The sequence below is a fragment of the Sinocyclocheilus grahami genome, unplaced genomic scaffold (genome assembly GCF_001515645.1).
Source record: "Sinocyclocheilus grahami isolate Dianchi unplaced genomic scaffold, SAMN03320097.WGS_v1.1 scaffold503.1, whole genome shotgun sequence".
NCBI classification, from domain to species: domain Eukaryota; kingdom Metazoa; phylum Chordata; class Actinopteri; order Cypriniformes; family Cyprinidae; genus Sinocyclocheilus; species Sinocyclocheilus grahami.
The window spans coordinates 1,306,015-1,332,538 of record NW_015505682.1 but is presented as its reverse complement, the minus strand read 5'-3'; the positions used below and the strand labels follow the sequence as shown (position 1 = coordinate 1,332,538).

The 26,524-nt window shown below is 36.7% G+C and overlaps 2 protein-coding genes across 2 annotated transcripts in view; both read left to right on the top strand.

The window, feature by feature from the left end:
- The window catches only part of LOC107554469 (uncharacterized protein C19orf47 homolog), an 11,696-nt gene extending 4,870 nt beyond the window's left edge, over positions 1-6,826 (top strand). Inside the window, exons 3-5 of the mRNA XM_016236974.1 lie at positions 2,376-2,457; positions 2,666-2,779; positions 5,375-6,826. Of these exons, the coding sequence (XP_016092460.1) occupies positions 2,376-2,457; positions 2,666-2,779; positions 5,375-5,922 (744 nt within the window). The 3' untranslated portion in view covers positions 5,923-6,826. The remainder of the gene's footprint in view (positions 1-2,375; positions 2,458-2,665; positions 2,780-5,374) is intronic.
- A 304-nt stretch (positions 6,827-7,130) lies between these two features.
- On the top strand, positions 7,131-26,479 carry LOC107554499 (tetratricopeptide repeat protein 9B). The gene is made up of 3 exons (XM_016237014.1): positions 7,131-7,385; positions 25,217-25,399; positions 26,355-26,479. Exons 1-3 carry the CDS (start codon positions 7,133-7,135, stop codon positions 26,447-26,449), a joined length of 531 nt encoding a protein of 176 aa, XP_016092500.1. The 5' UTR covers positions 7,131-7,132; the 3' UTR covers positions 26,450-26,479.
- Positions 26,480-26,524: the final 45 nt, after the last annotated feature.

Sequence of the window (26,524 nt, the reverse complement as noted above, 5' to 3'; positions counted from 1 at the left end):
TTCGGATTTTAAATGACAACTTGACTGACAACAGTTTAATAGCATGTTGAAATATCTAATGTAAATGTTCAAATAAAGCTTTTTAATAAATTAATAAAAAGGTAAACCTCACATTTCAGCCTTTAAATAAAGAAAATATATAAGTCAAAATGATAATTGATGATTATGTAGAAAATATATAAGTCAAAATGATAATTGATTGGTAAATGATTATGTATTTTATCTGCTCCATAAATAATTCTAGATAACTTATCTGAATTGTTTAAATGTGTAGAATACACATAAGCTTGTTTTTCATCAACCGGTCAAAATTTACAGCAGGGCATGCAAATTCGGTCCGTTTTCGGCCAGACAGAAACTGCACACAGACTGAATGTAAATATAAGTCTCTGTAAATCCACTCGCTGACAGCAGGTGGCGCTTATGGAAAAGCAGAATTAGAGCTGTTTCCTGTAACCTCCGTGGACAAAGCAGTATTGCGATTAAGAACACTTCCTTTAGGTATTACATGGAGCGAAGATGAAAACAAAATGCCATCGAATCGTTTCTGAAGATAGTCAGAACCTTCAGAGGTACATTCATATAATGAATTGCAAGATGAAAACCACTATTTTCTGTTTCAAACTTTCACATAGCATCTTTAGGTTATAATAACATAAAAAATGTAAATCCAGATTTTGATTTTCAAAGATTTATTATAAAATTGTATTATTGTTTTCCCCAAAATGCAATAAATCCATTGAATCAATATAAAGGTTATTTTTCATTTTGAAACCGTTGAAAATGCACAACATAGTAAGTTATGTGTTCACATATTGACAGCCTCTGAACTTGGTCAATACTAATCTTATTTGCAGGCATTGGACTAAAAATACATTCAATCAGTCATCGCTCCCAAAATGAATTCAACGGGTCATCTTGTTAATGCTATAAATTAATTGCAACAAAAGAAAATTTCATCATGAACATACATGAACAACTATCACATTAGACCAAAAAAAAAAGACATTTCCCTTACATTCAACTTCCAAAAGTGCATTCATATTTGCCATGTTACATTCATTTAGTTGACTAGTGCTATACGCTGTATTAACAAAAACATTAATGGCATTAATAAAAACACACACACTGACAAGCTACGCAATATAGCGTTCATAATTGAATGCGACACATCTGCGATTATGAACGTGATATTGCAGTGATCTACGGCTTTGTGTATTAAATGCCGCTCCATCTGAAAGCACGTGATGGAGATTTACTATTAATCACAGAACCGTCTTTACTGACGAGATGCGCATGACAAACGCATGCGATTTATCGTGCAGCCCTAAGGCTATTTATTGATCACAAAGTACAAAATAGATGAGGAAAACAGATGCCGGGTGTATTCAAAGCGCCGCCATTACTGTCTAGAGTGCGTGGAATGGTGCGCTGTGATTGGTTGTTACTGTTTACAGTGCGTGGAATGGTGCGCTGTGATTGGTTGAGCGGATATATCACATTCTGCAGAGAAGGGAGACTGGCGTTTGTCGCGGTTTGGAAAAAAAGGGAGAAAACATGACAGAATAACTCGGCGGATATCGCATTTTGCGTAAAATAAAAAAATTGAATACCGACCAGATACAATACTGATTTTGGCGGAAACTCAATTTAAAGTTCAAAAATTAAAATAAAAAACCCCCGAACTCTTCATTTATTTATCGTGAGTTGTTCAAATCGCGGTAATCTAATACGGTTTTAATGATAATTAAAAGATGAAACGGTAATACTAACTGTAGGGAATTTTATCATGATTTGGCATCAAACCGATTTATCGTTACATCTCTAATCAAGAGTACCTCTGCATGTAAACAATGTGCTGTGCCTTGTTTACGCACAGGAAAGCACGTGTATGTGTCGTGGTACTCTCGATAATGGAGGAATATGTGGTTTTGAGGAGAATAATTATTGAATAAAGTTATTTTTGTTTTCTTTGTGCACAAAAAGTATTCTCATAGCTTTGTAAAATTGCGGTTGAACCACTGATTTCACATGGACTGTTTTAACGATGTCTTTACTACTTTTCTGGCTCTGGGAACATTTCAGGTGCATTGCTCTCTATGAATGGTCAGAAAGCTCTCGGATTTCATCAAAAATATCTTAATTTGTGTTCCGAAGATGAACAAAGGTCTTACAGGTTTGGAACAACAACCCTGTAAGACAAAGGTGAACTAACCTTTCAACTGTTGATTATTTAACAATTTTATTTATTGTCTTGCGTTCAGTTCGTTCAACATTTGTTGATCACTAAAGATTTTCTTGTCTTTCATGCATACCCTTGCATTGACATCATTATTCTAAATGTGAAATAATGATCTTTTATCTTCTTAATGCAGGATATGTGTAAAACGACAACCGAGGCCATTTCATCTGGACAGACTAGTGTACAGGCTGAACTGAGACGTACTGCTAACACTCGTAAGTATCTTAAGTATTAAGTTGTTTTGCACATATATATATATATATATATATAATATATTTGCAGTTCTTCTACTGGTTGCGCGTACAGGGAGTGATTTATCTTTTCCCTGCAGTTCTTCTACTGGTTGCTCGTACAGGGAGTGATTTATCTTTGTTTGAGTGGGCTGAAGCTGTAGCTCTGGTAATGTTCATGTTCCCCTGACAGCTGCCACACGCATGATCGCCAATGCTCTGAGCCGGGACTCCCCACCAAGCACGCCTGCTCGGCACCCTGACAACCGAATTTCAGTAACGGTCTCCAACGCTAGTGCCAAAACAGGTACATCTGATTAGGGTAAAGGGGTGGTTGACTTTTTTTTTCTAGGCTTGATTGTGTTTATGGGTTGCAGTCTAACATGTTAATGCTTCGTTTAAAAAAAAAAAAAAACATTATTTTTCACCTAATTTATCTTTATTCCACACCGGCCTGTCCCTTCTCTGAGAAACGCGATGATAATTTCCTGCTTCTATGAAGCCCCACCCTCAGAAATAGGTGATGGGCTCTGATTGGTTAGCTAGCCCAGTGTGTTGTGATTGGCTAAACCGCCTCTAGTGCGCGTCTAAAGTCCCGCCCCTCACCTCAGCGGCATGTGCTCCGGTTGTATTGTAAACAACGGCGTCGTTAATATCGCTTATCAGTTTGAGCCCGATTGAGAAGCAGAGGATATTATTGAAGAGGATCTTGCAGAACCATTGCATTATTTAATGGTAGGCATATGTTTTTTGTTTGTTGTTGTCTCATACTTTTAGATACGCTGTTATTTGTAAATGCTATCGCTTATGTTAGCTTTTAATATAAGTTTTTATCCTGATTAAAGCTTTAATACAGTACGGCAACTGCACACACGTCCATGTTTAACGCTTCTCATAGTTATGTGAAAATAAGTGTATAAATGGAACAGTTCATTGTTGGAGCTGAGCTGATGATCTGATTGAGAGAGATAGATGCAGAGCAGGGGGACGCGAGGAACAATATTAAGAACCGCTGCTTTTGAACATTGATTATGAAACTTGTGAATCCATTAGAATCGGTAGAAGACAGAATCGCGATTCATATATGAATAGATTTTTACACGCACCTCTAGTTTTCTCTTCCTCTTCTCTAAAGCAGCACAGCACGGCCTCGCCCCCTTTGCTGCCTTTTCCCAAGGGCGGGGTTTATCTGGGTTTGTGATGTCATGAACCCGCCACGTTTTTGTAGGCATTAAACTGCCAAAACTCAGACACTAAGAATTGTTTTCTCTTTATTACACACATTATCATTTAGTGACTATAACACTACTGTAACATTCAAATTAGTGCATTGAGTATCATAAACCAGCAATGAACCATTTTTAGGTCATTGATTGGTCTAGGTTAATGTTAGTTCCAAAATATGCTGTAGTTCATTGTTAAAGGGATAGTTCACCCAAAAATGAAAATTACCTAATGATTTACTCACCCTCAACCCTCTAGGTGTATATGACTTTCTTCTTTCAGACGAATGCAATTGGAGTTATATTTAAAAATGTCTTGGCTCTTCCAAACTTTGATGGCATTGGGTGGGTATTATTTTTCAATACTCCAAAAGAAGTCAAATAAAGCACATCCATCCGTAATAAAAAGTGCCTCACACAGCTCCGGGGGGTGAATAAAGGACTCCTGTAGCGAATCTGTGTGTTTTTTTTTAAAGAAAAATATCCATATTTAAAATGTTATAAACGGTAATCTCTAGCTTGCGCTATCTGTCGTTGGATTTGTAAAGAAAAATTTGGAGGATTTCGATATAAGCCAAGAGGAGACTGGTTTTCCTTTGCTAAAGTAAGGAAACTTTGCTTCCTTTGCTCCTGTAAACAAACGTTGGTTCTCACGAGACTAGCATATTCTCACGACGCCGACATCCTATGTCATCCGGCTGGAACGCTCTAGTTTTCTCTTCCTCTTCTCTAAAGCAGCACAGCACGGCCTCGCCCCCTTTGCTGCCTTTTCCCAAGGGCGGGGTTTATCTGGGTTTGTGATGTCATGAACCCGCCACGTTTTTGTAGGCATTAAACTGCCAGAATTTTAAAAGACGATATCTCTATTTGCATTGAACGTTCAGCTTCGTAATTTTGCGGATATTGTTTATGCTCAAACAGCAACATTACACACTAACTAACGTTATAAAAGTGAAATCGCTTTGAACCACCCCTTTAACAAGCAGTGATGTTAAGTCATGTTTTTTTATTGAATGCAGATGCTAGTCATTGATTGCCCAGGGCACTTATTGCATATAAAATGCATACATGTAGCATATACACTATTGTTTAAAAGTTTGGGGTTGGTAAGATTTTTAAAATAAAGTACAGTAAAGACTGTAATATTGAAGTAATATTGTAAAATGATTACCATTTAAAATAACTGTTTTCTATTCTAATATTTTGTAAAACGTATTCCGCTAAAGTAAGGAAACTTTGCTTCCTTTGCTCCTGTAAACAAACGTTGGTTCTCACGAGACTAGCATATTCTCACGACGCCGACATCCTATGTCATCCGGCTGGAACGGCATTATAAAGCCCGGAAGAGCCAGGACTTTTTTAAATATTACGCCGATTGAATTCGTCTGAAAGAATAAAGTCTTATGCACCAAGGATGGCTTGAGGGTGAGTAAATCATGGGGTAATTTTCATTTTTGGGTGAACTATCCCTTTAATTCTTGTTTATTAATAATACATTAACTAATGTTGATTTAACTTAAAACGTTATAAATGTATTTGCATATGTAGAAATTAACACAGAACCAAAATGAATTGTTGTAAAAGTGTTTTTTGTTGTTCGTGATTCCTAATGCATTAACTGATGTTAATTTATTGTGAAGTGTTTCTATTTTTCACATCACTGTCTTTCTGACTCTTTTTTTTCATGCAGCAGCCAACAGGTGTGTTTAGCCGTCTGGGTGAAGCAGAGGAAGATGAAGAGGGTGGAGGAAAGACAGATGGTGTTGCAGACACTTTCGAGGACAATGGCAGCGACGGTGAGGGCTCGGTGCTGCAATATGCCGGCGTCCTCAAACGACCCCCACCCACTTCTAATAAAGAGACTGTAACCGCCAAATCTAAACCCCTCACTCTGCGTCGACTAGGTGCAAAGTACAAACTCCCCTTATCTGAAGGCACACCACCAATCTCCTCCTCTACCTCCTCCAGCCAGAAGGGGACACCCAAACTGGGTGTACTGCAGAGACTGGGCAAGGCCCCGTCAGTCCACCCTACCTCTTCGACCCCTCTAGTCAGTCAGCCCGCAGACACCCAGGACAGTCGTGTTACGAGTAGCAGAAGCAAAGCCCAGGGCAGCTTTGCTCTGGCCAGCCCTAAGGTCAGTAGTAGCACAGGTGACACTCACGGGGCTCAGATGGACGCTGGGGCAGTCAGTGTATTCAAGAGACTGGGCGCCCGGAAAACCTAATACCCAAAAAACTGAAAGGCACCCCTTTTTATCCAGTTTGCCCCTTTTATAACTTAAAACCCACCTGAATTTCCGTTTGAGTGGAGAAACTCTAGGACCACACTTGATGGATTGGGAAGTCGAAATGCTTTACCTCATGGAGTGTTATGAATTGATGATACTGGGGGAAAAAGGGACAGCTGCAATATGTTAAATGTCAGTGTGGACATACCTGTTGTCCTTATGTTTGGTTATAGGAATCATGCTCTATCCCCCTATCCTACTTTTATAGCTGCACTCCTGTGACCCTGTGAGTGAAACATTTTTCCAGATTAAAGGGGGGTTTGTAATAAAGATTTATATTACAAATTTAGATTTATTTATTATAAAATGCATGGAGCCCAGCATCAAATGCTCGAAATGTCAAGGTTTTTTTTCCCCACTACGGTAGCCAAGAGACTTAAGTAAAAACATGTGCTATGTTTACCACAAACACGGCAGCATACCGATTCCTCTATGAAGTAATCTCATGTTCTTACCTCCTAGTTTTTAAAGGGATAGTTCACAAAAAAATTGTAATTGTCATCATATACTCACCTTCATGTCATTCCGAAAATGTATGATTTTCTTTCTAATGTGGAATTGTTTTTTGATAAATGGATGTCAATGGGCACCAGAATGATTTGGTTTTCAAAATTCTTCAAAATATCATTTGTGTTCTGCAGAAGAAAATAATCATACAGTTTTGGACAAGGGGAGAAGTAAATGGAGACTCTCTTTATTTTTTGCGTAGACTATTCCTTTCACTTCACAGGATTTTTATAATAAAACTGCACACATGAGCATTTCCATTAATGCGCCTTAACCTGTGGTCACTAGACTTTTAGAGGGGGAGAAAAAAAAAAATATATATATATATATATAACAAATAATACTGATCCAAAATGAGAAAATCTACAGTCTACTCCCTTTTCCTGCAACTCTGCAAACCTGCAGCTTTACAGTTTATTTTATTTTATTTTTCTTTTTTTAATTCAGCTGAGAGGTCACATCATGATGTTTTTCTTTTATTGGTGACAATAGGAATTTGCAGTTCACCAAAAAATTAGACCTTGAAACGCCCAAAATACAAATGTTTTGTGTGAGCTTGCGTTTCTGGTCTCCCGTGCTCACATGCATACAAATGAAATTGAAAAGTGTTGTGTGACTGCCCCTTTGTGACCGCGCGGAGATGGAGATGGAGGCGAAAATACAGAAAGCGATCGACTTCAAACTGGAGGGTCACCGATGCTACAAGGAGAAGAAATTCCGGGAAGCTATTGGAAAGTATCACAGGGCGCTGCTGCAGTTGAAAGGGATCCATGTCGTCGATGGGACCACCGGATCCGAGGTGAACCTCCTGAACCAAACCGCGGCCAAGCTGACGGAGGAGCAGCGGCGAGCGGTGGAGAGCACCGAGATCGAATGCTACGACAGTCTGACAGGTGAGACTCCGATCCCGCGAAAACAGCCGCTGCCATTGTTCTGAACGAGCCACTTTGCTGCATAGAGGGCCAGGTTCCTAAGAAAAAGCTTTAATATAAATACAGACTTATTCCACAGCAAGAAAACGATTGTTTTCATAAAGACAACACTGAAAACCATCAATCAAGCCATTGTTTGTGCTTAACGACCAGTTTGGCCTTCATTGTTCCTTCCTGAGCCAGTGGCATTCAGCCTGTGTCATAATAAACCAAGTTCATTTAATGTCACGTTGTGATTATTTAAGAGCGCGAGAAGATTAGACTAATAATAAACGTAACACGCGAACTATACGTAGCCTACTAGTAAGCGCGCGAATCAGTTTATTTCATTTTTTACTTGCCTTTCGAGTTCTAGGTGATGTGAGGTAAAGGTTGGAGTAACAGTACCAACAAGGTTAACTAGCCTACTTAAAACAGTTGCAACAATATAGCTAGTTTTGTTTGTAAACCCGGAAGAGGAGAAGCGCGTTCGGTACGGATTCCGTCGGGAATGTACTTGGCTTGTTTTTGCAATAGTGGGTTTCAGTTGTTGTGAAAATAACGTGTTAACATTCATTACTCGAAAAGACTTTCCCGCTTTGTTCTACAATATAAATTCCTGAACGTCACACCTCTGACATAAAAGCTAAAGACTATAGGCTATCAACATGCTTTTTTGTTCAACTTCAGCCAGCCACAGCAACTCCTGCACTCTTTTACAAAGCCTGCTGAGTCGTCTCTAGCGAACACACCGGGTCTTGGCTCAGCAAAGTGTCATAAGTCAGTCTTGACAGGACCAGGAGACCATACAATATGCTATGTCTGAAGCTCAACTGAAAGAGGAAGATATCAAAACACGAAACAGCTGAGCAAAGAGATGTGAGAGCTAGCTTGCAAAAAAGTATAAGCTTTTGTATTGTTTACATGATGATAAACAAAAATCAAGAAATACATGTGCCAAGTACAATTTCCTAAATCTGTCTGAACAGCAAGAAGATGAATGCTTTATTTGCCATCCTTATTCATAACACCATAAGCCGTGCATTCTCAAGAGGACAGGACAGCATTTCTAAGTGGGTTATGCATTTGGTCTAAACTTATTTTGGTAGTGCAGTTACGCAAGATACAGAGAAACTCTTTTTCAGCACACACCTTAGACTAGCTGTTGGTTGGTTTTTAATCTCACTGAAGCTAGAAAATATATTAAAAGATTTAATAAAATAATGTATACAGTGTCATATATATATATATATATATATATATATATAGCTATTAGTTTCCATCATCTACTCACTACAGCCAAGAGTATCCGTTAGACTAACATGCTCTTCAGTAGTGTATGGTGGGAAGAGTGTGCATTGGATTAATGTGTTGTGATTTATATTGCATTCTGTCAAACCACCGTTCGTTCAAGGCAGTGCCAGATATAAGCGCTGAAACGGAGAGCTTGTGAAGTCACTGCGGCATAAAATCAACACTGTCATTTTAGCACATTTCAAGCTGTAATATCAGAGACAATATTGCTAATGCAAACAGAATGAAGCTGTTTGGATAAGCTTTTATTTTATTATTACTCACAAACCCAGCTGTTGTGCTTTTATTAGGCTCATGTTTCGACACGGTTTCATTTCAATCTGTATTTTTATTGTGTTTTCAAGATACATTTTCTTGAAAAGCAAAATTGCAAAACATAATTAATTTTCTTTTTTTAAGTTCAGAGAATAAGTTTGGGTTCAGTAATATTATAAAGAAGTCTCTTATGGTCACCAATACTGCATTTATTTGATCAAAAATACAGTAAAAATGGTAAGATTATGAAATGTAATTATAATTAAAATATTAAAATAACTGTTTTATTTTAATACAATAATTTATTTATAATAAAATATCATTTATTCCATTGATGGTAAAGCTGAATTTTCAGCAGCCATTACCCCAGTCTTCAGTTCCACATGATCCTTCAGAAATCATTAGGTGCTGCCTAATATTTTTGTGGAAAAATCAGGATTTTTGATAACTTTTTTTTTTTTTAATCTTAACTGATTCTTTTGATCAGTTTAATGAGAATATCTCTGAGGATATCACTTATACATAAAAATATATTTATTTGATTTAGTTAATTGTAAAGATATGTATTAAACTGTATTGTTTTAAGTTGTTTTAAATCAAACAACATTTTGTGAGTGTTACACTTAATGGTGTACTTGCTTTTTTTATTACATTATAAATAAAATTGCTAGAGTTTTCTTTTCAGAAGGCTTGGGGAAAACCTGTGAATCATGTGTCTTTATAATGCTCACTGACCTTTTGTTCTCACATTACAACAGACAGCGACAGTCAATGAACTTCTCAACCCTGATGTCCAATTAGAAGAAGCTGTATTAAAATGAAATCAAGACTATCTCTCTGTATTCCTCTCTCTCTTTGCCTGGCTCTGGAGACTCTGGAGAGTCCAGATAGGGGTTGCATTACATTCATCAACTCAAGGAAACGTCCTTATCGCTATCCAAAGAGCCAAACGCTTAAAAAGACACTCTTTTCATCTGCCAGATCTCTCTTTCTGATGTGCATTAGGTATGAATGCAAGGTGAAGAGTACAAGAAATGTGATGGAGCGAGGTGTCAGTGTTAATTATCGTGGTGGTTGGCCAGCAGAGACAGCTGGTGCCAGGTCCGCAGATGGTATGGCATCGCCATAGGGTTCCTCTGGGCACAGGCTTTACTTACTGTACAGTACACTGTATTATGTTATAGCGGCCTGGGGGGATGGAGGAGAAAATGAGAGAGATCACAATGTACTGGATCAGACGAGGTTTGGCAGGGTGTATGTGTTCGTGGATATTCATAGAGACAGAATGTCTGCTAGAACCTAAGCATGTTGTTTAGGTCCCTCTACACTATAATGCTGAAGTTTTGGGTCATTTTTCATTGTGAAAAAGATGAGGAATGGCCACCAAAGCCAAGAAAGCATCTAGAAGAACTGCTGTCACTGCAGTTAGGGAAGTAATAGGAGCACTTCTTCTGAAGTTACTCGGCTAATATTAAAATATGTGATTTTGATGGCTTGCTTTGAAAGCATATTTCTAATAGATATTTGTGTGTCCAAAGCAAGATACAGACTTCAGAAGAGCAAACTTGCATTTATATAGATAAGTAAGCAATCTGGGCTACTGGCAACTTTATTTGAATGATCTGATCTTGATATCATCTTGATTGAAAACTCAGATGAGCCCTGCTGCTCAGACTATGGAAAAATTGTTAATTAGTATTAAATGATGATATCAAAAATATCTGAGTGAAAATAAAACTGGCTTGATATTAAGTCTAAATGCCAAATCAATGTGGAACATCTACAGGCCACACAACTACAATCAAGGTGAAGATTTGGTTCAAGAATATTATAAATAATACAATTTGACTAAGTTCACATCAGCACAAGCTAATAAACGAATTATATTAATAATATAGGCAATATATAAGATAAACTACAGCTAAAAAGTCTGGGGTCATAAGATATTTTAAAGATGTTTTTGAAAAAAAATAAAAAACTCTTATGCTGACCAAGGCTGCATTTATTTGATATAGTAGAGTAAAAGCTGTAATATTGTGAAATATTATTACAATTTCAAATAACTGATTTCTATTTTAATGTATTTTAAATTGTAATTTTATCCCTGAAATTCCAGCAGCCATTGCTCCAGTCCTCATTCTTCAGATCATGCTGATTTGGTGCTCAACAAACAGTTCTCATTATTATCAATGTTGAAATCAGTTGTGCTGCTTAACATTTTTGTGTAAACTGTAAAGAAATTTTTTCAGGTCCTTCAATAAATAGAAAATTCAATAGGACTTATTTGAAATTGAAATCTTTTGTCACATTATAAATGTCTCACTTTTGATTAATGCATCCTTGCTGAATTAAAGTATTCATTTATAAAAATAAATAAATTTTAAAAAACTCAAATATTATTGTAGATATGTAGTATCTGTTCATGCTACTCTCATGATACCTTTGTGTTCAAGAGCATCCGAGCATATCTATAACAGGACATGTTACAAAGCACTTTCATATATCCTGCAGTGCAGGAGAGTTACTGTTGAAACCTATTGTAAGCATATCATAAAAACAGAAAACTCTCCCGGAAGGACCCCAGCAACTCCCGGCAATGTCTTATGATGCTGAGTCATGTACTGACGGGTGTTTGTGAGAGAGAGAGGGAGAGAGGAAGCACAGCCCTGTGTGTCAACACAACGCTAGTCCTCCCTCAAGAAAATCTCTCTAAGGGCCACTTAAGATTTATCCTGACCTGAAACACTTCTGTGTAAAGGCCTCATTGTAAACAGTTTAGCAGAGTGATGTAGAAGCCGCCATAGTGTCTCAAAATGAAAGGGATAGTTCAACTAAAAATGAAAATTCTGTCATTATTTGCTCACCCTCAAGTAATAGATTTTCTGGGTGATGTTGTACTTTAATGTGGAATTCATTGCTGTTGTTTTTGGGAAGCTCTACACCTAGAAAGCCTACATGTGAGCTTGCACATGTTTATGTGAATGTGTTTTTTTTTAAATAAAGTAGGTTTGAGCTTCAGATGGTTGTAGTGATGCCAGCAGCAGCACACAGCTCCAGATCCAGCCTTTGTGTGCAGGGTTTAAAATGAAAAGTCTGGTGTTGCATTCTTATTTCAGCAAGAAACAGGATTTTCCTTTAAAAAAAAAAAAGTATGTTGAAAGTGGTGTAGTGAATTAATGGTTGATGTAAAAATCTTTGATATCAGAGAAAATTCATGTTCTGTCATCATATATTCACCATCATTTAGTTCCAAATCTTTCCTCTGATTTTACTAGCTTTACAATACAATTTTACTGGCTGCTCTTTCCATGCAGTTACACTGAATGGCAGAGGTGTAAAGTATTGGAGTAAATGTAATGTTACTGTACTTGAGTATCTTTTTGGATACTTTGAAGTTGTATGGAGTATCAAAGATATTAGCAACTTTTACTCTTTACTAGAAAATAAACATGATTGCTCTCCTCACAAATCAACTCTATCATGTCTTTGTTTCATGCTCTCTGTGCCTTGCCCTGGACTTTTATGTCACTTTCTGTCTCCCGTGGCATTTGTAGTCAGTTTGTTGTCCGTTTGTTCATTGGTTCCCCTTGATTAGTCTCCCCAGGTGTGTCTTATCTTGTTAAGCTTGTTAGCCCCCTGTGTGTATATATAGCCCTAGTTTTTCTTTAGTTCCTTGTGAGTTGTCGAATGTAATGGGTGTCTGTTTGCTAGCCAGTCTGTTCTTTGTGCCCTTGGTTTTTTGCTTATTGTTTGTTCTAGTTTTTCCATTAAATACCTGCACATACAGTAGTCAACATTTGATGTGGGTCAAAAAACTTCATCAAAGTTGTCCTAAGACAAGAACGAATTTTGGTTTTAGGACAACTTTGATGAAAGATTTTGATCCACTTCAAATGTTGACTTTTCCCCCAGCTTCTCCACAACATTACAGTTTTTCACTGGCATGTTTCTTTGACTAGTGCAATTTTTGAGCCTATATTTAGTATAAGTAAAATACTTAAGTACTGTTAAAATCAGATACTCTGAAGTTGTTGTGGAATTGGTGACTTGTAACCAATGGAGTGGAGTAATTTTCACTGTAAGGTATCTGTACTTTTACTCAAGTATGGTTTTTAGGTACTCTTTACACCTCTGCTGAATGGGGACTGAAGCTTTCAAGCTTCAAAAAGGGAAAAAAATTGACAAAAACTGTTGAAGGTCATGAAAGTGGTTCAAAGTGCAGTCGTACAAATGCTTTGGGAAATATTGTTAGTAAATAACGTATTCGCATAGCTTCATAACATTACAGTTGAACCACTGATGTCACATGGACTATTTTAATGATGTCCTTACTACCTTTCTGGGCCTTGTACTCGTCAGTTCTGTTGCTGTCTATGCAGGGTCGGAAAGCTTTTCGGATTTTGCATCAAAAATATTATCATTTGTGTTTTGAAGATGAACGAAGGTCTTACAGGTTTGTAACTATCCCTTTCAATTTCAGCCTGTTTCTCATAGAAAATTCTCTCATGGCTTCAGAAGACTTGGAATATAGTGATTTGTGTCTTTTTTGCAGCTTGAACGCTTCAGTCCCCATTTATTATAATTGCATGTAAAACACAACCCAATCTCAATTAGAAAACACCAATATTATTAAGTTTTGGCTTATTTTTGGCAAATTTGGATGGTTTGAGTTGTGAAAACTTAAGCATGACTATCCACTCCTAAACCTAACCCTCAGTAAGGTGCAAGCAGATTGTATGAAAACAGTTTGTACAAATTCATATGAATTCGTCACCAAAACGTAAAATGCTGTATAGTTACAGTGTACCATTAGAGTGTGGGGAAACAGCATCTAGTACAAACTTCAGGATTTCTCCTTTTGCATTCCATGAAAGAGATGAAGTCATATGGGTGAGGACCAGTAATGCAAATAATGACAAAACTTTGGGCAAACTATTCCTTCAATGTAAAGCTGCTGTGGCCTATAGCTATTTTTTTTAGCGATAGAACTTTCTGTTAAATCCATTTTCAGTGGACTTAACAAAATGTCACTCACTGTAATCCAAACTGCCAAGCACATTGTTGCACCAAGAATATTTTAAGATCATTGGAAGCTAGCCAGCATGATGTTCTTGAGAACGTCTCTATTTAGAAATATGACTGAAAGAAAACCTTCAGTAAAAAAACAGGCATTTATTTCTAGAATTTTACTTGAGTCTACATAACAGTGAACATACAGGATGGTTATAATTCCTGCTGCTTGAACTGTCAACAGAGTTGTTAACAAAAGTGTAATTATGCCGTTTTCAGTGGAGGAGCCAATGTTCCCCTGCTTAGTCGAAAAGCAAAAAGCTGTTGTCGTGTGGTGGTGTTTGTCCTCTGAGCGTGAGCTGTGTGCGACCGCTGTAGGGGGGATACACCGTTGGCCGTTTCTAGGATGCAGAGTCATTCAGGGACAGTCGGCAGCCCTCCACATTAACTTCAACACTACAGGTCAGTGACACCTGCCTGGAGATGTCCAAGTGAAAACCTCCGTGTGCCGTGGTCACGAATTCTCAAATCCATGATTCGTAATATTGCAGTGTCGTTGATGTGGAACATTAACTTATTTTCTTCTAAAGATTGCATTAGTACCTAAACGGTGCTTACAGTAATAGCACTTTTTGAAAGGGTACCGCCTTGTACCTAGCAAAAAAATAATCTCTTAATTACTATTTTACTTTTCTTGCTTTCTGGTCAAATAAAATAAATTAATAAAAATGTAAAATACTGGCATCCTCTGGTAAATGAATTTTTTCTTGTTTTAAAGTGTAAATATAATTATGCTAAAACAAGAAAAATACAAAATAATTTGCCAGTGGTGGGGGGAAAATAATACTAAAGCATATGTCAAGATATGTTTAATAATATATAAATAGATATAGATACATTTACATTGTTAAAGAGAAATATACCTTGAATTATGTTTTAATAATTATTAAGATATTAAAATATTAAGACCGAGAATGTTCCCTGTTTTGTTTGGACATACATGTTGAAGTTCTTTGTAGTTGTTATTTTTGATCGGTTCCTGGTGATTCCAAGATGTGTCTTATTTTCCAGTTTACCCTTGTGTATATAGCCCTTGTGTTTGATCCATTTTCTGGTGGTGTTCCTTCATGGATGTCTCATTGATGGCCACAGGTCTGTTCCTCCTTTCTGCTTTCTGTTCCTCATTTCCTGGTTTTTGTATCATTTTGTATTTTTGCCATTATTTTAATAAACACTTTGCACATGGATCCTACTCTTTCCCATCTTTGCATGTGTGAAATATTTAATTTTATAATATATATGTTTTTTTTTTTCTGCAAAAATCCTGATGAAGATTTTTTTTTTCACATTATTTGATATTATTTTTTCCATTATTTGATATTATTTTGCAGTGTACAAAATGATGTACAATGCCCAGATTTTAGCACTTTGTGAAAAGGTTGTCCAAAAAATCATTATTGAGAAAAATAAGTATTAAGTGACCTCTCTAAGGATCTATATCATCTAGTTCTTTCCGCTGTTATGCATATTCATCAAATCTCTGTTAATGCCTGTGTCTAAGTGGAGTTACATCGGTGATGTTTCCATACAGTCATAATGGTTTACTGAAACCTCTGGTGCTAAGTGCATCGCTTAAGGGCTCCAACTGGGAATCCAGCCGGCCACAGTCTGCTCATCATCCTCTAGCCTCAGCATCAAAATTCAATCACGGAATATAAAAAAAACAATCCATGCACATTTTAAATCACAGGCATACGATCAAGTGTCCATACAAGGATGTTTTGATTACTGTCAGCATGTGCATATGGTGTTTGAGGGCTTTATGGGAGGGAGCTGCAGGGATACCCCATTAATATTTCATCCTCTCCTCTTAAACATACTCAACGATTCTCTCTTTGCTGAGGTTCTGCAGCTTGCGAGCAGATCTGACTGAGTAATCTAGCCTTTTCTCTCTGCAGTCCATGTTGCACTGTGGGTAATCCATGCAGACAGGATAGTGAACATTGATGAATGTGAGGGCTTTGAGGGAAGAAGAGGGAAACATTGTTGTCTGTACACTGTCTGTTACAGCATTAGATCTGTGGCAAGTGCTTTTTCAGGTGGAAAGCACATTCTCTTTTTATTCTCTTTTCATTCACAGCGTTTTTACATGCCCCAATAGACAAAAAATGTATACACCCCTGTGGAGAAGATGAGTCATCAATATTTTTGGTCAATTTTCCAAGGAGAGAAAGACTATTTAATGCAAATACCTGCAAAATGTGTATTTTGTCAACTAGATATGTCAAAAGTGGTGGTAATTTTCTTCATTAATGTGAAATAAGGGTCTGAGATGGTTGTTGTATTTTTCTTATTAGGTTTAAAACTGCAAAGTCATCTATGCTGTCAGCTCCCCGGCGTACATGTGCATGGTGTGGTGAACAAGGCTGTCGTTCTGTGATTACAGATGGTCAGAGGGAGAGAAAGGCTCAGGGAAAAGACAAGAGGGGGAAGGGGTGGTAAGCAAAATATGGTGAGTGGGCCTCATCGAGTCCCTTTAGAGAACACTGCGTGACTGCAGGCTTCACCATCACCCACTCCAGCAATCAGTATCACTTTAGCCTCTTAATAAAGGGGCTCCCTCCAAACCTCACCCCTTCCGGGAGTAAAATCATATTAATTTTCTCCATATAGATTTTTAATGATATCGCTGTTTCAACACAGACCTTCGCTCAGCTTCGGAACCCAAATTATGATATTTTTGATGAAATCCGAGAGCTTTCTGACCCTGGATAGACAGCAATGCAACTACCACATTAAAGGCCCAGAAAGGTAGTAAGGACATCGTTAAAATAGTCCATGTGACGTCAGTGGGTCAACCTTAATTTTAAGAATCCTTTTTGTGCGCAAAGAAAACATAATGACTTTATTCAACAATTACTTCTCTTCCGTGTCAGTCTTCAACTTGCATTCACAAGAGTACCATGAAAATCATTTTTACTAGCCTAATTCTAGATAGAGAACTACATTACCCATAATCCATGAATAGAGATCAACCAATCAGAAAAGTTATTGCTTCCATGGAGATGTGAACAGCAACAAAATGACTCATAATTGAGTCCCTCTGCCCAAATTTTCCATTTATTTATTTATTTGTTTGTTTGTTTGTATTTGAATATAAATTATAAATATATTGTATATTATACTTATAATCAAAGACTGTGAGTCATTAGTTTTTGTAACATTTTTTTGTTGTATTTTTTTATTTTGTATTTTAACATTTTGTTGTAACATAATTCTTTATGCGCCTTGTACTTCTGTGTTTGTATCCAATTTTCATATACTTTTTTTGCTTCAAATCATCGGTTGTAATGTTGTGATTTATTGTTATTTAAGCTGGTTGGTTTGGATCATGATGTTAAACTCTATTGAGGAATTTTTTGAAAGCGTTATGAATGAGAACCACTTCCAGAACTACGATTGCTGCAGTCTGTTCTAGTTGGGCTTCATTCTGTATGTGCAAATGATAAAATATATTATATATTCTGGTTACAATGTATAGAATACAACAGTTGAGTTCCAGAAGTAAAAATCCCATTAATTTTCTCCATAGCGGAATTGATTTTTAATGATAATGTAAAAAAAGTCAGACCTACTATGAGCTCCAAGGTTGTTACTCGATGGTATGCGTTTGTTGAAGCCATCTGCCATATTTTAAATTAGTTTTTTAATAATTACGCTTAACAGTGTAATTCCTTGTGAAAGAGTACATTTCCCATGATTCTGCAAGAAATCTCAACCAATCAGAGAACTGCGACAAGCAAATCATGCCATAAGATACGTAAATATTTGTATGTATATGAATATTTTGCAGTAAACATTAAATGTTATTTCTATATACACAATCAAAAACTATAACTCAATAGTTTTATGTTAATCCATCATTTTCAAATTGGTTATGTCATTCTCAATGCTTTATGGGATTGTAGTTCTTTAACAATGCCTTTTTAAATCTCTGTTGGAAAAAAAAATGGGGAAAATACTTACAGAACCAAGGCCACTGAAAAAGTGGGCGAGCACTGCTAGTTCTCTGATTATCTTACGTTGCTGCTGTTCCAGAAATAGATGTGATTTCTCAGGAAACCTGTTTCAGTGATATCTGTCAGGTAGTATGCCTGTTATGTGTGGAATTTTGCTTACAGCCCCTATAACCTGTTAGAAACGTATTACATTCATGGTTAATGTGAATATAATAAGAACAAAGACAAAAACTGTGAAGGAAAGATGATTTTGTAGGTGATAAGATGAATGAAGAAGGGTAAAGTGACTACGCAGTTACCAAACTCGGAAAGGAAATGAGATTCATACAATATGAATAGGTAATTTACTCCTAATCAGAAATAGTGAGCTAAAGATGAGAAGCCGAGGGGGGAGGGATGGGTTGAAAAAGAGCCATCGGCGGCTGCTAAGTCTCAGGGCCTCATGATTTAGGGCAGCCTTCCTCTTAGCGTCCTTCAAGCCACAGTGCACTGACTGACAAGGCCATTATCAACAGGCTTCAGTGCAGGGGAGAGGAACTAGCACTTAGCAGTAACTAATGTTTGAATTATACATGTGAGCTCAGGGTCCCTCAGCCTTGTTAAATAAGACTGAAAACCAGCTCAAGCGCATCCGCTGCTAAACTATTCTGAGACCCGCTATTGTTGCTTTTAATGCAGGCTGTTACTGCTTGCTGTTGGGGGTGATGTGTTTTGTTTGCCGAGGGTTGAGCGACTGGCTTATTAAAAACTGCATGAAGTTTTATATGATATTGATATCATGTGATAAAATGAGTAAACAAACAAATGCATCACGCTAAATTGGATAAAATGAGTCATGTGTTTATCATTGCACTGTAAACTGTGAACATATTACCACGTAATGTCATATGTGGTTGCTTATGCTGACTAGATGTGACTAGATCACGAGATGGAGAGGAGGATGGGGTTGGGTGTTATATGTAGTATCAGCCTCAGTATATTCTTGATCTCACAAGCTTTATTCTGATTGGCTGTCTTTATGTAACTTCCGGTATATTATGTACTTCTGGAAATTCATGAGTTGGAATTTGAATTGAAAGGATAGGATTTTTAAAAATATGTTTTATTTAATTTTTTTGCCCTCATAGTTCATTAAAGGGTTGTAGTGTAAAAATACTCCCCTATTAAATGTGGGATTTTTTCTAACTAAAGAGTGCATTTCTTATCTTTGTGATTTTAAAATATTTGAAGGAAACAAACTATTTATGGTTATTTGTTGAGTATTTTGAACAATTGAAATCAAAGCTTGCTTGTAATGAAGAAGTCTTATGAAAAAAAAAAGTCACATTTCAGTTTTATTGTGAAAAAAAGTTTCCTAATAAAAAATAACTTATTTTTTGCAAACCAGAAAATAACCAGCATCTCTTGCAAACAAAATACATTTTAAATATTGTCATGCGAAAAGTATACAGTATCTCTTGTAAATGAACAGGCTATTATTTTAAATAATGCAATTATAGAAAATAATAACTTGCATCTCCTGTAAACAAATGTTTTAAATAATGAATGTATGCTAATAGAACACTGCTGATTAAGAGAAAGAGCATGGCACAATCTCATTGATCTTGTCCTGTCACCCTATATGTGTATTTACTCTAGATTCTTACTGGCCGTTCACACAGAACACGTCTTTTTGTCTAAAACCTCTGAATGTTCGGTTTAAAAAAAGCGCAGTGCAGAATGCCGCTCCGTTGTGTTATGTCAACCTGCTACTGTAAACAAAACCTCTGGGGTCTTCTGATTGGTCCACTGTTTAAATTCTTTTAATGCGCCACTCCCGTGTGAGATCTATCTATCTATCGTTCTTTTGTTCTATCCATCCATCCAGTATGTCACAGTTCGAAATTTGTTCAAATGTTAGTTCTTGTTCAGAACAAGTTGTGGTGTGGAACAGACCTTTGCTGTTGAGTCAGAGGTCTGGCTATGTGAGAGTAGGTGTTAAGCAGTGGTGTAGGTGGAGGGGAGAATCAAGATGAGGTCGGTGTTCGGGTGAGTAAGGACACAGTGGGAGGAGAGGTGTCATTCAGACTGATGGGTCCCAGCATCAACCATTAAGCATCAAGGGAACTAATAACCATCAGAGTGACAGCAGTGTAATCACCACAAACCAACACCGCTTTAAATTAGCTCCACTCCCCTACCTGATGCTGTCAGTCCTGCACCTGTCAAAAGAGCAGCGCCCCTGAGAGAGCTAAAGGGACAAAAAAAGCACAGAGAGGGAGAGAAGATAGTAAGGAGTGTCGAAAGAGAGAGGGAGTGATCCAGTCCGCTGGAGATGGATGTTCCGGGAGGAGGCCGTTCGATTGCCCTCAAGTTCTCACTCCCTCTATTCTGCCTCACCTTTTTGTTATTCTCTGTGCTTCACAAACCACAATCCAGTCTCTTCCTGCTTTGCTAATTTATATTCCTTTCTAACATTTGTATCTACTAACTGGTAGCTTTTCTGGGGGGAAAAACACTGCTTATTTAGTTTTTTCTTCTTATGTGAAGGTGTAAATATGAGGGGAATCCTGAACATTTGTTAACCACTCCTACCAATGGCTTGTCTTTCTCTCCCACACACACACACACACACACACACACACACACACACACACACACACACACAGCTGTCCCTGCACCTGTTCAGTTTTAGGAAATCTCAAACCATTGATCTCCAAAAACATCTTAAAGTTCACCCAAAAATAAACATTGTGCTATAATTTTAGTAAACTTCCTTTTACTCCAAACCTTTATTACTTCTGTGAAACTTAAAAGATGTTTAGCAGAATGTTCATGCTGCTCTTCTTCATGTAATAAAAGTGAGCAGGATTGTTTATTGCCAAGCTTCAAAAGACACCATAAAAGTTATTTATGTGACTTGTGTGCTAAATATTACTTTATATATGTATATATAGCTTTGTGATGGGTACAGACCAAAGTTCATGTTGTTAGATGTTTGGTCACACACACACACACACACACACACACACACACACACAAATAAATCTTACTGCAGCTCTTAAATCTACATTGTGTTTGTTTATGCATTACAATTTATTTTATTGTTTTGTTTTTTAGTAAGTTAATTATTATGTTAATGACAATATTGTTCAAAAGTGTGTGGTTGGCAACATTTTTTGTAAAATGTCTCTTATTATCAACAAGGTTGAATTTATTTGATCACAAATGCAGTAAAAAATAATTACAATTACAATTTTAAATAACTATTTTTAATGTTAATAAATGTTCAAATGTAACATCATTTGTGATGCATTTTTAGGATTCTTTAATTAACAGAAAGTTCAAAAGAACAGCATTTATTTGAAATAGAAATCATATAACATTCTATCACTTTTGGTCAGTTCAATGCATCCTCGCTAAATAAAATAAGATATTTTAAGCTGAGGCATAAGGACTTATTTTAGTTTTATCAATTATGCCAATGCAGTTCATTACTGACTGAATTCTGTATATGCAAATGAGACCATTTTTGTGCAAACCAAGGAAAAAAGTGGTGAATGCAAGTATAATTTACTCAAAAATGTGAAATGACAAGATGTTCATCTGGGTTCTTAGCACAAATATCAATCTTTTGAAAGCTAATGAACCACACAAGAGAACTGACTATGTCAATATATAGCAGAGCAGATTTGTTTTGCTTTTAGCTTCATCAAGGGTGACAAATCTATCAACCCCCCCTCAGTAAAGTTGGATCATCTCAAGATGGACCCTGTTAGTCTCTGCCCTGCTCAGATGACCAGCTCTGGCTTTCTAGCTGTGCTCTTAGCAGTTATGTTCTCATATAACTATGATGCAGCATAAAGTGCATTGGGTCCATTAATATGTGATGCCATCATTATTACACACATAGAGCCACTCAACAGACACTTAAGTGCAGTATCCACAATGCCACGCCTGTTTGTGTGCGTGAGCCTGTAGAGAAAGAGAGAAAGATCAGGATATCACAAGAGTTAGGAGCCATTAGGCCATGATTGCCTGAAACTGGATACACTGAGAGCTTGCCAGGGTTCCAGTTGCCCAGAATGAAGATGGACAGGACGCTCGATGAGCACAATTGTGGTGCTGTGCTGAAAGGCAGTTTCTCTCTCTCCCGTCCCAGACCAAATGAGACAGGCTAGCCTAGTTAATCACAAAAAAACAGAGATCCAAAAGTTAGGATGCGTGAAATGACAACAGGAGAAGGCTTTTAATCTAGCAATAAATTGCTGTATTGTCTAAGAAGGAAAGTCAATACAAACCAAACGCCAAATGTTATTGTACTGCAGGACAATTCTTCTATTTATAAGGGATTTTTTCTTTCCTGAAATTGTATGCAGTGTTATCTTTTATTGGGAAAAGGGAGAAAAGAGAAACCAGAGGGAAATGATAACAAATGAAAAAGGCTGAATGAGATGGTTGGAGAGAAAGGAAGCCTTGACAAACTCTCTAGTCGGAATGGAATTTCAGTTATAATGAAGTAATTTAGATTAGATGATTCCTCTCACAGTTTTTCATTTGTCACCTAATCATCGTTTATCTCACTCCTGCTCTTGTTAGTTGGTCCTTCTGTCTTTATAACCTTCATTATGGGCAGATCATGTTCTTCTCCCCCTTTCTTCCACTGACTATATGTGACCCTGGAGCACAAAACCAGTCTTAAGTCTCTGGGGTATATTTGTAGCAATAGCCAACAATACATTGTATGGGTCAAAATTATAGATTTTTCTTTTATGCCAAAAATCATTAGGATATTAAGTAAAGATCATGTACCATGAAGATATTTTGTAAATTTCCTACCGTAAATATATCAAAACTTCATTTTTGATTAGTAATATGCATTGCTAAGGATTTCATTTGGACAACTTTAAAGGCGATTTTCTCAGTATTTAGATTTTTTTGCACCCTTAGATTCCAGATTTTCAAATAGTTGTATCTCAGCCAAATATTGTCCTGTCCTAACAAACCATACATCAATGGAAAGCTTATTTATTCAGAAAAATTGACACTTAAGACTGGTTTTGTGGTCCAGGGTCACATATGTGTCTGACTTAACAGCTGTTTGAGAAGTCAGCAGATGTTTGCTTTAGTTATGTCTGTACAGCAGCACACGGCTTTGCTTTTATCAACCATCTCAGTTTTCTGGTGCTTATGTTTTCATTCTCCCAGCATGCCCAAAAACCCAAGGGCTTTGATAATGCTGTTGAGGAATACAAAGGTTTCTGGATGTCTTTGTTGGTTGGTAGTTTTTCATGTAGTACATTATGTTCTCATCATGTTTCTCCAGAATTCCTTATAGTTTTTAAATTATTATACATTTTAGTTAAAATATTAACATGGCTTACTTGGCTGTTGGTAGATTTTGGAACTGACACAAAGGGAAACTACCTTTTCTGTTAATCGGCCAGTTGAACATGGTTATATAACTTATGAATTAATCATCCTGGCACATATATTGGCCAGTCACTCATTTTTCATTTATTTGTGATTTGTGAATGCGGCGTAGAGATTGTGTGGTGAAAAATCGTCTTGTAGAGTTTGAATTTGTGGTGGACTGATCTTTTTTTTTTTTTGCCTTGTGCCGATACCCCTGACTCATGACTTCCACAGAGGTGTCAGCAACAGGCTGATGGTTGGAGGAGCTTAACAGGAAAGGACAGAGGGAGGTTGTGGATATAAAGCAGCAGCTTTTGTCAGTGTATTTGGTGGTCAGCAGGCTCTCAACTGCACAGACAGACATTAACTTTGGCAGGGGTCAGACCGGGCCAAGACCTGTTTCCACTGATGCAGGAAACAGGTATTGAGCTAGATAATATTTCGAAGAGACAGTGGGGTCACAGATTTTCACTGTGATTTCACTTTACTTTGATGTTTGATGATGGTGAGGAGGATTAAGAGTTGGAATGAAACATTCTAAACAACCTAAATAGCATATATTAATACATACAGTATTAATAGAAACCAGTTATTTTAAATTGTAATAATATTTCTCAATATTACAGCTTGGATTTTTCATTAAAGAAATAAATGCAGCATTGGTGAGCATAAGAGATTTCTTTAAAAAACAACAACAACAACAACTCTTAAAAAACTCTTGACAACCTTTCAATCTTACATCATTCCTTCATTCATGATGCATAATAATGTAAAAGGTGAATTCAGTTCATAATTAGAAAACTGCGGAGAAGTGAGCTTATGCAAGAGCTTAAATGATGACTTGAATTGCAGACAGTCCTAAACGCCTGAAGATTCCATACACAGGCCACATACACACACCACAACCAGTAAGCTCAAATTGAAATATGAAACTGAGTTTCCCAGCCCCTGCCATCAGTGTCCAGCTATGTCATCTGCTGTTGGAATAAATAACCCTGATTGGACGAGGGGTTGACAACATGCACCAGCTGCCTAGCAGGCACCACAGTAATTAATTTGTCGTGCAGATGTTCTTTCAGGGCCAATGCATCTAATTAGCTGCAGCTTTTTTTGAACCAAAGACCTCCATATTTAATTCATTCAATGAAATATGGATGTGGAAAATGTTCATATTATTATCTGTCATTAGCCATTATAATTTCAAAATCCTGTATTCTTTTTAGTAAAAGTGGAAGTATTATAGCATCAAATAGTCATGCACATTTCATAATCTAATTGAAATCTATATTAAGTAATATATATATATATATATAAACTTTAAAAGAAATAAATTATACACACACACACCCCTTTAAACATTCATCTCTTGTTTTTCGATAAAGCATGCACATTTTCAGACACATCCAATACTTAAGCATCAGTTTTAGATTAGGATGTGTCACGTTTGGTTTATTTTCTTTTTAGACAGCAGATAAAACAATTACTTCATCTGTGTCACTGAGCCTAGAGTGGCTAAAAGATGCAATTACTTGCCTTCACTTTGTGCTAATGTGGTTATCCGAGACCAATAGCATTAAAAACGGCTGTTCTCAGACCTTCAGTGCAACTGATGACTGCGAGAAAACATACTGTCCCTTTTTCAGCTTTATCTATCAGTCCAGGGTTTTGTAGACCAGTATATTTCATAGCTATTTTTACTCCCTTCGCCCTAGCTGCTCATTGATTTATTCATTTGAGCTGTTTTATTGTTTTGTCCTGTCCTTTTGACTGTACTAATTCCTCTCCTTCTCTTTCTCTTTCACACTCTCTGGTTCTTTCCAGCGTGCTTGCTGCAGTCGGAGCTGGTGAATTATGAGCGGGTTAAGGAGTACTGTTTGAAGGTACTCGTACACCAGCAGGATCACTTTAAGGCCATGTACCGTGCTGGGATTGCCTTCTACCACCTGGGAGACTACGAGTGTGCCCTGCGTTACCTACGCGATGCCAAGTGCCGTGAACCCACAGGTGGGCATTATGATCGCTTTATTATTTATCATACACAGAAGTGCTTCTCAAATTGTTTCACTCTCATGTTCCAGATTTTACAATTGACCTAAGCAATAACTAAATAGTTTGTTAGGGATTCACCGATATTAAAATTCTGTCCGATACTGCTAATCAGATAATTATCTTCATGTTATGTTTGATATTCTGTCTATTTTGTCTAAATAAATATTAAGATCGATTGTTTTAAATCAACTGTTTTGTCTTAGTGAATTTAGACAAAAAACATTATGAAAAATATATTGTGTGACAACATAAAGAATGGATATTTATTTTGAAACTTCTTAAAAGATTACATTTAACTGTTATAAGGCATAATATTTATTAATATATTAATTAATTATCAATATATTTTTTATTATATAAATTATTTGATAACTTATTATATTATTATTATTTATTAGAATAATAAATGATTAATATATTTATTAATATAAAGCCAGTATTATTTTAGCATTTCTTATGTAATATTATAGCATTTATTAATATTTTGAATTAGCTTTTATTGTTATTTTCATTTAGGTTTAGGTTTTAGCATTTTGTTATCTGTCATTTTTATTAGTCTTCTATTTCTATATAGTTTGGTTTTATTTTTATTTCAGTTTTAGTTTTAGTAATTTAGAACTTAATATTATTTATTTCACTTAATAAATAAACATTTCTGATTATTGTTTCAGTTTTTCTATCTACGGTTTTTCCACTCTATCTATCTATCTATCTATTAGCTTTATTTCAAATAACAAGGTAATAACAACACTGCCGCAATTCAACAGCTGAGAATCATTGTAAACCATTTAGCTGTATTTATGTTATGTTGATGTGATCTAATGAAGCAAGTTTTAGTCTTATGCTGGTGTCTTTATTTCTTTCTCCCTTGCTCTTCTTATGTTCTATACTTCATCCTCTCTCTATCCAGACACAAACGTGCTGCGATACATCCAGCTGACCGAGATGAAGATGAGTAAGACCGGTCAGCAGGTGCGTGAGAGTGGGAAAGAGTCATTGGGTTAATTCGGCCCGACCCCCCCCCCCCCCACGCCCCCCCCCAACCCTGATAACAAAAAAAAAATCTCATCCCCTTTTTCC